We start from the raw sequence: 11,672 nt of genomic DNA, 5'->3' as shown, positions 1-11,672 counted from the left end.
TGTCGCGGCTTCAGGACACTTGGGTCACTCAGTACGGACGAGCAGTATGGAGGTATTTGGATGTTTCATAGTGTGCGTTTTGGACGATTCAAAAGTGAGCACTATCCACCGCCATCATATGAAAATCTGTTGCCAGCCGGACCCCTCCTGGAACTCCAAAAGCGTTTTGATAACTCTAAAAGTTCTCCGAACCCTTCCTTGGCATGACAGTGAGTAGAAAATTGGTGAATTATTGATTTTGGGTGAAGTATCCCTTTAAGTTTAATTTTAAAAAAGTACACAAAAAACAACTCAATTACAGTAACGAAAGTAAATGTAACTCGTTACTTTCCACCCCTAGGTTTACACAACAATTTCACCTTAAAGTCAGTTTAATATCTTGTTTTTTGATAACAATGTCGAATCACTGGGGTTGATGCACAATATTTAAGTGCATTACCCTTTACATGAAACCAGTAGAATAATTAGTTATTTTGTCTTTAGTTGCTAACATGATCTCCCTAACTTTCATTCAATGTGTTTAGACAATCTTGTAGGATTGAATAAGTAAGGTTTGGACTTTGCCTTTCAAACAACATTATGTTCAGTACGTTCCTTAAAGACAGGGTGTGGCTGTTGGTTGGATCTGTAGAGGTCCAACTGCTCGTTCACCTCTGCATCTTCAGTATCCAAGTTCTCAAAGAAACTGTCTGCATAGTTCAGCATTTGCTCCACGGCAGTAAAGAGCAATATGTCAGCATCCTGGTCCAGCTCCAGCTCTTCACTGTAGTTCTTCACCGGCAGCACGCAGGACAAAGGGATACCAAGAGACTCACTCAGCTCCCGTGCCTTGGAGGCAACAAGACACATGGATTAAGTTACCAACACCAGCACAACAAGTCGACACCTAATATAGAATGCAACTGTGAAAGTGTTACCTTCCTCTGGATGTAAACACTGCGATAAACATTCTTCAAGTCTTCTGCCACTAGTGGACAAGCCTCGTCGACTTTGGTCATCAGAAGTATCTGAGGGATACCTGCAAGAGATCAGAGAAGGAGACGAGGAGAAGATAAGATGACTTCAAACAATAGCTTGCAAATATGTAGATTTACATTGATACAGTTTAAATACTCTGACAATAACATAATTCAGTTGCTAACCGAGCTGGTTGGTCCTTTTACGGATAGCAGCAAACTTGTCCAGCATCTTCTGGGTAAGGAGAGAGACCTTGCATGTGTCCACCACATAAACCACACAGTGGACTTTGTCATTGAGGGTTACATGCTTCTTGTAGCCAGGAGCAGTCTCCAGGAGAGGAGCAGAGGGGCTAAACTGGAAGAGAAACAAGCCATCCATCATTAATCACCAAGTAGCTTTATTTCTAAGATGAAATCAGTTACATAACATGGAGGAAACAGGCTGGTGGTTCTTTGGGAGACCTGGTAGCGATCCTTGATGTGACCCTTGCAGATGTTGGCCATGTCCTCAATATCCAAACCAGCCTCAGGATTTTCCTCCAGCCCCATCGTGTCGCACAGGACCAGAGGAACAGCTTCACCACCTTTCCCTGCTTTGATGGTGTAGGTGCGAAACTACAGACATGAAGTAGAAAGACAGCAGTCAGCGGATGTCAAGCCAGAGAACAAGACGTTGAGACTCCATTACGATCAGCAGAGTAGTTTAATGAATACAGCTCTTTTCCAGTACCTGAGTGGTCACGCTCTTCCCTGCTGTGCCAGCGATGGCCTGGGACGTCATGTTGCCTCGGAACGCTGAGTTGATGGAGTTGAAGAAGCTTGACTTGCCAGCCCCAACCGCACCCACCAACAACACCCGGGCTTGATGAACTGTTTTGATGTCTGACTGATAGCTCCGGATAACCTTCATCAACTGCTGCCTTCTCCTAAAAGAAACAGAAATTCGTTTACAAGGTTTGGGTCTACATCGCTGGGGATACTGTGGCCCAGAAGTCCTGAAGAAGCAGTTCTGCTCAGGGTTTGTATCATAATCTCTTGTCTTGCAAAACAGTGGGTGAGGTTATCAGCAGGACTGGTACACAGTTGTTTATGCTAATGTTGGCAGTAATATCACAACATACAAAAAGCTCCTTTAAAGGTACTGTGTGGAGCTTTTGACCTTCAGTGGTGCTATACAGCGATAATTTCACAAGGCGTTTCCCATTTTGTTTGTATCATGCACACATGTGATTGACCTTGTTGCTATTTGCCTGTGGGGGTGCATTAATGTGCCAACAGAAGCAGTGAAGAAGAAGAATGCTAATAGCTCTAATTAAGGTGATCGTTTTCTGAGAAAGAGTAAACTAATTCAACATGTTTGTCTTTAGGATTAGGTATAGACTATGTGTTTAGAGTGATTTTATAAGAAACAGCCACATGATGACAAAGGTTATCAAAGACTTCTACATACTCCGCAGTCCACTGGATGTTCCTCCATGGTTTAGCCAGGAGATCTCCCAAACCTGAAGGAAAGACAATGAGTTAGCTTATTTTACTTTTGTCATCAATATTTATTCACTTCACTAAAGTCTAGTAAGACAAAAGCATTCTTAATCTGTATTTACCTACATATCTTTAAAACTTTATTACCTATTTCAGTATTCAAAAAAAAAAAAAAGTCATGTTGGTTCGACTTGTGAAATAACACAAAATTCAAGTAAAGACTGAAAAGATTGGCTGTTATTGCTGTGTAACAAAGGCACGTTCCATATTTGATGATTAAAAAGTGCTCACTGTCACACACCTTCAACACGATACACTTCAAACTCAGTCAGCACCAAGTTGCCTCCGTGCATCGCTTCTGCCTGAAAGACGAAGCTTGTCCCTGGGTTGGACAGGAATTCAGGTTTGTCCTCATGCAGGAACACCAAAGCACCAAAATTAGGACCGGTTGGCACATCAGTGAAAGCAACCTGTCCGCTGATACCGGCCACCCTCAGGGGCTTATTTTCCCCTGCAGTGATGCTGTAGAGGAACGCCTGCTCGTCATTGATGCCCTGCTGGCTCTGGGTGTAGTCCTTGGAGGTGTACGCTCCAAAAACAAACCCAGCAGCGTTGTAGGCAACAATGACAGTGGGTCCCTGTCTGTCACAATGGGCGTGAAAAGCAGCAGCATTGAAGCCGTGAACACTGGCTTTGTAGAGCAGGTGGAGTCTGATGTGACCGAACAGAGAGTGCAGCTTCTTCTCCTGATCCTTAGACAGGCCGGACGTGACCACAGACATGATGGAGGGTAGACACCTGAGGATGCAACAGAGGAGCTGACAATATGCCGGAGATCTAGTACAAATATCAGTCAATATTTTTTAAATAACTTTTATCTATAAAATGCAAGTCACAGGCATCTATAGTGTATACAAAAATACAATTTGTTTTCTTTTATAACATTTTACGAACTTAAATGAACATAAATGAACAACCCCTCTTCCCAGACCCATGGTCCTCTTGTGCGATTAAAGTGTTACTGTGGATATGACATGACAACATAACAGAAAATAGACAACACAAGCCCAAAAAATAAATACAATGATAAATTAAGTAAAACAAATCTGAAAATAAGAATAATGATGAACTTCAGTAAAATCTTGAATTCATTAATTTCATTTCTTAAATTTAGGCTTTGAGTTAACCCATTTTCAGTGTTTGCCTCCTTTAACTCATTACAAGGTTTACTGTGTCAAGACTTGTCTTTACCACATCTCAGCTAAAGAACAAGGTTTACACTAGCAATTACGGTGGCAATTTAGCGGTTCAGTTTTACCTCGATAAATAAATATTAACAAAGCACAAGAAAAAACCTTTCTACTACTACAGCAAAGGGATCAAATATCAAGTAAGCTGCTGAGAAGTAGATAGTGAATTTGTGTCAAGTAGGAGAATTAGCCTGACACTGAAAGTGAAAGTAACTTTGATTTAAAACCCAAACAAATGAACATCAAAGATTGATGCAACGATGAAACAAATCTCCTACAAATATCACACATCTGGCGCGGGCAGATGTTCTGTGGATCAAACTCACCTGGAACAAAAGTGATGTGGTGAAGACACAGCAACTGCTGTGGTTCAGGTGACCGTGTGTTTGAAACAGAAGTGAAAGTAGATTTTCCCACAGCAGACAATGAGGTCTACACCCATTGAAACTACACCTACAAAAGCAGGTACATAGGTCAGTCGAGTGAAGCCAGATTGCCCTGAGGATTGATTCGTTTTTTTTTTTTTTTTTTATGAAGCAAGACAAAGAAAGTTGATAGGTGAAAATCAGGCTACAACAGTGAGCTTGATTTTTTATGGAGTTGATTTGTCTTATTTGTGACAGCAGATTGACACCCAGTGTGCGTTGTGGACTCATACTTTACTTTTTAAAATACTTTTTACTCAAACTTGAGCTACCTTCAGCTGCCGCTGCTGTTTTGGGGGTTTTTGCTGCTGCTTTGCCCATCAATCGCTCATAGCTCTGTTAATAAAGTCTATAGATTTTGTATCACTATAGCAGCTGCAAATCAGCAAATGTACAGTTCCAGAGGAAACATTGGTGCAAAGTGTTGTGTTGTGTTGAAAAAGGCTCTTGAGTGGTTTCTTAGTCAAGCTGTTCAGAAAACAGACACTAATCATAACTACCTGTGATCTTTTCAAAAAATCTGTTGAATGGGAGACAGGGTGCACAAGGAGGAAATAGGTGAAGAGCGCAGTCACCTGAATTTTAGGACCGCCCACATACGGGCACTTGGCCAAAAGTGCGCCAATATCACTTTAAATACAGACCTGGAGGCAGGATCCCAGATAGCACGCATTACAAAGCTGAATGGGGGCGGGACTAGATAAGCTTTTGCTTCTCCCGCTTTTCCCTTTCGGCCATGTATTGTATTATTTGATGATGAAGTGTGATGATGATGATTTAAATTGACATGCCCGAAATAAACAAATTGATTGATTGATAATAAGTCTTCACTGGTTCACTGTGGAAATGCCAGTCTGTCAGAAGAACAACATGTGAAGTTAAGAGCAAGATATGAAATTGAGCTCACTGACCTACAGGAAGTCCCATTCAAAGTACGTGGGGTTCTTCAGCAGTTTGATACGTGTGGTAGACATCTTCTGGACCATTGTATGCGTCTTCTTGATGACACCCTTTCCCTGGATAGCCTCTGTTCCCCTCTCTTTAGCTAGACAACTTGCTGATCAACATTTTGATTTCACACACCATCATATCACCACTGTCACCAAATGGTGTCCAAGCACCATCAATGTCATGTCGCTAGCGTAAAATGCTAACATCAGAAGAAAAGTTAAGCTATCTATTTTGATGGCTCTGTAGGCCTAATTAATAAAATAGCTGTAAATTGACCCTGCTGTTTTGATCGATAACATGGACTGTACACTATGCATCCTTGATAACTGATCCTAGCTGTCATTGTCCGCTCATCTACAGTTAGTTAAGACTATAGCCTATATTGAAGAGCTAACCCTAATGCTTGGGTACAAAGATTAGATAAAAATGCATCTGATATTAAGAGATAATGTGCCAGGTGCAGAGGTCTACCACGCACTCAGTGGTCTCCCAGTGAACAATAATTTGATGACTTTTCAATAATCTTTCCTGGTCAACTATAAATCGATGGCTTTTCAGTAATTTCCCAGTCGGTCAGATACTGGCTGAGTTGAGCTGAGAAAAGAAAATCTCAGAACTTCTCTTTATCATGCAGATTTATTTATGTGGTTGCATTGAGTGATGACTTTTCACAACAGAGAAGCGCATTTGCTTTAGGCCTATCATTCTGACTTAAGGATGTGTAGCAGTGCAAAAAAACAATGATCTCTGAATAAATTTATCAACAAATGACAAGTGAAAGAAAAAAAAAACCCTCATCGGAAACAGTTGTGCAACATGATCCTGTTTCTTATAATGTCCCAAGTTTCCACAAATGGACACCAGTAATTATGAAGTTATGACTGACACCTAGTGGCTGACTGAGGGAATGAAAGGTCTGTGGACAGTCATTGTGAAACTAAAAGTTACATGAGTTTTCTAGTAAGTTATACAGACCTGTTAACTGACAGCTGTACAGTTTTTTCTCAGGTTTTTCAAAGCAAAATGCAATAAAACGTTGTCAAAGTGAAAACTAAGTTCAGGAGTGACAGAAAGCTAAAAGGATTACAGCCAAACAAAGTATGAACATATTTGGTTTGCTAAAGTCTCTGATATATGAAACACAGGGGTGGAAAGAGTACAAAAAAATCTACTCAAGTAAAAGTACTGTTACCTTGATGAAATTTTACAGATTTTCATATGATGGCGGCGGATAGAGTTCACTTTTGAATCGTCCAAAACACACACTATGAAACATCCAAATACCTCCATACTGCTTGTCCGTACTGAGTTGACCCAAGGGTCCTGAAGCTGCGACATGAAAAAGTTGTTCAGAAAAAAACAATTTGATCTCTGTTTTTAGCCTTGATGTAGTAGTAGCTCCCAGTGGCTCTGTTGATGTTTGTGCACATGCGCGAGATTTCACTCCCATTCACTGGGAGCTACTACTATAACAAGGCTAAAAACAGAGATCAAATTAATTTGGGTACTTGGGTCAGTACGGACGAGCAGTATGGAGGTATTTGGATGTTTCATAGTGTGTGTTTTGGACGATTCAAAAGTGAGCACTATCCGCTGCCATTATATGATCCATTGCCAGCCGGACCCCCCGTTGTTCATTACCCTTTACGTGAAACCAGTATATAGAATAATTCGTTATTTTGTCTTTAGTTGCTAACATGGTCTCCCAACCTTTCATTCAATGTGTTTAATAGACACTATTGTAGGTTTGAATCACTAAGGTGTGAACACTGTCTTTCAAACAACATTATGTTCAGTACGTTCTCTAACGAAGGGGAGCAGCAGTGGATCTGTAGAGGTCCAACTGCTCGTTCATCCCTGCATCTTCAGTATCCTGGTTCTCAAAGAAGTTGTCTGCGTAGTTCAGCATCTGCTCCACGGCAGTAAAGAGCAATATGTCAGCATCCTGGTCCAGCTCCAGCTCTTCACTGTAGTTCTTCACCGGCAGCACGCAGGACAAAGGGATACCAAGAGACTCACTCAGCTCCCGTGCCTGGGAGGCAACAAGACACATGGATTAAGTTACCAACACCAGCACAACAAGTCGACACCTAATTTAGGATGCAATTGTGAAAGTGTTACCTTCCTCTGGATGTAAACACTGCGATAAACATTCTTCAAGTCTCCTGCCACTAGCGGACAGGCCTCATCTACTTTGGTCATCAGAAGTATCTGAGGGATACCTGCAAGAGATTAGAGAAGGAGACAAGGAGAAGATCAGATGAAAACTTCAAACAAATATGCAATATTGCAAATATGTAGATTTACAGTGATACAAAATACTCTGACAGTTACATAATTCAATTGCTAACCGAGCTGGTTGGTCCTTTTACGGATGGCAGCAAACTTGTCCAGCATCTTCTGGGTAAGGAGAGAGACCTTGCATGTGTCCACCACATAAACCACACAGTGGACTTTGTCATTGAGGGTGACATACTTCTTGTAGCCAGGAGCAGTCTCCAGGAGAGGAGCAGAGGGGCTAAACTGGAAGAGAAACAAGCCATCCATCATTTATTACCAAGTAGCTTTATTTCTAAGATGAAATCAGTTACATAACATGGAGGAAATAGGCTGGTAGTTCTTTGGTACCTGGTAGCGATCCTTGATGTGACCCTTGCAGATGTTGGCCATGTCCTCAATGTCCAAACCAGCCTCAGGATTTTCCTCCAGCCCCATCGTGTCGCACAGGACCAGAGGAACAGCTTCACCACCTTTCCCTGCTTTGATGATGTAGGTGCGAAACTACAGACATGAAGTAGAAAGACAGCAGTCAGCGGATGTGAAGCCAGAGAACAAGACGTTGAGACTCCATTACGATCAGCAGAGTAGTTTAATGAATACAGCTCTTTTCCAGTACCTGAGTGGTCACGCTCTTCCCTGCTGTGCCAGCGATGGCCTGGGATGTCATGTTGCCTCGGAACGCTGAGTTGATGGAGTTGAAGAAGCTCGACTTGCCAGCCCCAACCGGACCCACCAACAACACCCTTGCTTGATTAACTGTATCGATGCCTGACTGATAGCTCTGGATGTCCTTCATCAACTCCTGCCTTCTCCTAAAAGAAGCAGAAATTAGTTAACAAGGTTTGGGTCTACATCGCGGGAGATACTGGGGCCCAGAAGTCCTGGAGAAGCAGTTCTGCTCAGGGTTTGTATCATCATCTCTTGGCTTGTAAACTCAACAGTGGGTGAGGTTATTGGCAGGACTGGTAAGTAAACAGTTGTTTATGCTAATGTTGGCTATATAGTAGTAGCACAACATATAAAAAGCTCCTTTAAAGGTACTGTGTGGAGTTTTAGACATTCAGTGGTGCCATTTAGCAATTTCTTCACAAGGCGGTTTGCATTTTGTTTGTATCATGCACACATGAAAAAATCACTTGCCTGGGGAACGAACAAGCCTCAAAAAACACCATCCAATCACGTACTGTCACGTTGTAGTTAATTGGATCGTGATGTGTCGATAAAGCTACTGTCTCTCTCCCTCTTCTTGTGTGCACGATCAGTGTCTTCACTGGCGTCTGCGGAAAAGCCACTCTCCAGTCTGGTGGGTATCAATATAGCTCTGACAATGTGCGTCGGGTGTCTTCACCCATGTCCGCGGAAAGGTGAAGGCGTGGCTTCAGACAGAAGTCTGAGGAAAGGGGCTGCGACTTTTGACTTGTGTATTTTCAAAATGTGGCCTGACCGATTTTCCAGGATCTCCAACCCTACCTTTAATTTAACATGTTTGTCTTTAGGATTAAGTATAGACTATGTGTTTAGAGGGATTTTATCAGAAACATCCACAGGATACCTTTAGTAAAGACAAAGACACAGACTTCTACATACTCTGCAGTCCACTGGATGTTCCTCCATGGTTTAGCCAGGAGATCTCCCAAACCTGCAGGAAAGACATTTATTATTGGCTTATTTACTTTTGTCCTCAGTATTCATTCACTTCACAAAACTCTAGTAAGACAAAAGCATTGTTAATATGTATTTATTTACATATCTTTATAAATTTATTTTCTAATTCAGTAAAAACAGTCATGTTTGTTTGACTTGAAATAACACAAAAATAAAAGGAAAGACTGAAAAGATTGGCTGTTATTGCTGTGTAATAAACTTTCCATATTTGATGATATAAAGTGCTGTCACACACCTTCAACACGATACACTTCAAACTCAGTCAGCACCAAGTCACCTCCGTGCATCGCTTCTGCCTGAAAGACAAAGCTCGTCCCTGGGTTGGACAGGAATTCAGGTTTGTCCTCGTGCAGGAACACCAAAGCACCAAAATTAGGACCGGTTGGCACATCAGTGAAAGCAACCTGTCCGGTGATACCGGCCACCCTCAGGGGTTTATTTTCCCCTGCAGTGATGCTGTAGAGGAACGCCTGCTCGTCATTGACGCCCTGCTGGCTCTGAGCGTAGTCCTTGGAGGTGTACGCTCCAAAAACAAACCCAGCGTTGTGGGCAACAATGACAGTGGGTCCCTGTCTGTCACAGTGGGCGTGAAAAGCAGCAGCATCAAAGCCGTGGACGCTGGCTTTGTGGAGCAGGTGGAGTCTGATGTGACCGAACAGAGAGTGCAGCTTCTTCTCCTGATCCTTAGACAGACTGGACTTGACTACAGACATGATGGAGGGTAGACACCTGAGGATGCAACAGAGGATGGATTTTAAATGTTTGCCTCCTTTAACTCATTACAATGTTTACTCAACACTGGCAATTACGATTACTTCAAATGCTGATTATTTGATTAAGACCTAATAATCTTAAGATATGTACAGCAACTTTAAGACTGCAGCAGAAAGTTATCCTACTGATAAAAAGGTTTGTAAAATCATTAAGACACAGATGGTGGCAAATCAGAGGTTCAGTTTTACCTCGACTGATACATGTTAACAGAGCTGAAGGAAAAACTTTTCTGGGATTGGATCAAATATCTAGTAAGCTGCAGAAAAGACAAGTTATGTTGTTGCATTAACTTACATTGACACTGAAAGCGAAAGTAACATCTAAAATCCCCAAAAATGAACATCAAAGATTGATGAAATGATAGAACAAATCCTCTATAAATCTGATACAAATATCACACATCTAGTGCAGGCAGATGTTCCTGTGGATCAAACTCACCGAGAGCAAAAGTGATGTGGTGAAGACCGCTGTGATTCAAGTAACTGCTGAAGTGCTTCAAACAGAAGTGAAAGTGTTTTTCCACAGCATGACAGAAACTGAGGTGGTTTCCTACGGAAGCTGAAAATACACATATTTTGGAAAGGAAGTCAGTGAAGTGAAGCCAGATTGCCCTGAGGATTGATTTGCTCTTTTTTATTTTATGAAGCAATGGCAGAAAGAAAGAAAGAAAGAAAGAAGTGATGTTCACTTCACAGATAGGCTATTCAAAGGTTAGAAATTCCGGGATCAATAAGTTTGAGGCGAAACATTGTTCAAGCACAAATCTCTCTTTCCCATCGTAATAGCACAGACTACGAGCTACAAGAGGAGAAAAATCTGTTTTTTTTGTTTGTTTTTGCACAATTTTGGTGAATTTTTATTGGGAATAATAATCAGTAACTCCACTGTTATACAGTATAATGACTCCGAAATCACTACACACTAACGGTCTCCTCATGGACAAACTACAACAGCTGTTTTGGAAAAATAAATGTTTCTATAATAATCAATAACTTCACTGTTTTACAGTAAGGAGTGGTTATGGGGCCCTAAGCAAGTGCTCAATTCTGCTCATGGCTGCCTCTTGGACACTGCCATTAAAACAATCAGATCAAGTTGTGACTATTTCCATATAATCATGATCGAGCTCATAAATTCCCAGGAGAGAACCACTAGCTTCTCTAGTTGTAGCAACTTTAGCAAGTCTATTTTCTCCACGCGCAAACCGCGATCAAAAAGCCTCTCATAGCCACAAATAATGCTCAGAACAGCACCAAACGTCATCAACAGTACAAACAGGGTCCCAGCACATAATACAGGCATCACACATCTGTTAGCTAAAGAGACGAAAACAACTCACCTACTCTCCTCCAGTTAGACGCTAGGCACTGCCAAAACAAATGATAATGTGTGATGATTATTACTCCATGCAATGCAGTCAATGTTCATATGTATCTGGCCTATCCGTTTACAAAAGTTATTATCGAGTGTTCACAGGGAAATGAACGGAATTGGGCATTTCTAAATTTGCGGGAGAAAATCATGTAAACAAGCGCGAGATTAGACGTGACGTGACGTCACACGCGAGATCTGGATGACGTTTGTTGCCGGAAGAGACAGCCAAGCAGACATCAACACGGCTGAATTTATGGAGTTTGAGAACAACTATGACTGGTTTCTTTTCGATGGGCGACCCTATCAGTTTGAGACCGAGTTTACTGAAGACGAGCTGAAGGAAATGGAGGAGAAAAGTGAAAGAGGGAGAGCTGCCGGTGGAGTCTATGTGCTGGACCTGGGGGAATCAAGTGGTCAGTGTGGTCACTGTCTGCCAGTGGGCGCTGAAACTGAATGTGCTGCCAGTCGGACTCGGATGTGTGTCCGTGCCTGGACACGGAAAGTTGCTGCAT

General features: G+C 41.9%; 2 protein-coding genes across 3 annotated transcripts; both read right to left on the bottom strand.

Moving 5' to 3' along the window:
* Nucleotides 1-327: 327 nt before the first annotated feature.
* Nucleotides 328-4,086, bottom strand: LOC146963605 (interferon-induced protein 44-like). 2 transcript variants are annotated; one of them, XM_085767780.1, is made up of 8 exons: nucleotides 4,018-4,086; nucleotides 2,743-3,239; nucleotides 2,410-2,461; nucleotides 1,690-1,885; nucleotides 1,422-1,574; nucleotides 1,143-1,314; nucleotides 918-1,018; nucleotides 328-828 (listed from the first exon to the last, which is right to left on the bottom strand). In XM_085767780.1, exons 2-8 carry the CDS (start codon nucleotides 3,221-3,223, stop codon nucleotides 568-570), a joined length of 1,416 nt encoding a protein of 471 aa, XP_085623906.1. In that variant the 5' UTR covers nucleotides 3,224-3,239; nucleotides 4,018-4,086; the 3' UTR covers nucleotides 328-567. The 2 variants fall into 2 exon arrangements, with proteins under 2 accessions (XP_085623906.1, XP_085623907.1); XM_085767781.1 differs by having other exon boundaries at nucleotides 341-828; nucleotides 2,743-3,259; nucleotides 4,018-4,072.
* A 1,598-nt stretch (nucleotides 4,087-5,684) lies between these two features.
* LOC146963604 (interferon-induced protein 44-like) lies at nucleotides 5,685-10,321 on the bottom strand. Its single transcript, XM_085767783.1, has 8 exons — nucleotides 10,225-10,321; nucleotides 9,248-9,741; nucleotides 8,935-8,986; nucleotides 7,964-8,159; nucleotides 7,696-7,848; nucleotides 7,419-7,590; nucleotides 7,189-7,289; nucleotides 5,685-7,099 (listed from the first exon to the last, which is right to left on the bottom strand). The coding sequence occupies exons 2-8, from the start codon at nucleotides 9,723-9,725 to the stop codon at nucleotides 6,872-6,874; spliced, it is 1,380 nt and encodes a 459-aa protein (XP_085623909.1). The 5' UTR covers nucleotides 9,726-9,741; nucleotides 10,225-10,321; the 3' UTR covers nucleotides 5,685-6,871.
* Nucleotides 10,322-11,672: the final 1,351 nt, after the last annotated feature.

The sequence above is a fragment of the Trachurus japonicus genome, chromosome 22, assembly GCF_045865225.1.
Source record: "Trachurus japonicus isolate A0001 chromosome 22, Traja_1.0".
Classification (NCBI taxonomy): domain Eukaryota; kingdom Metazoa; phylum Chordata; class Actinopteri; order Carangiformes; family Carangidae; genus Trachurus; species Trachurus japonicus.
Note: the sequence above shows the minus strand (reverse complement) of the source record. Positions and strands in the feature narration are given on the sequence as shown.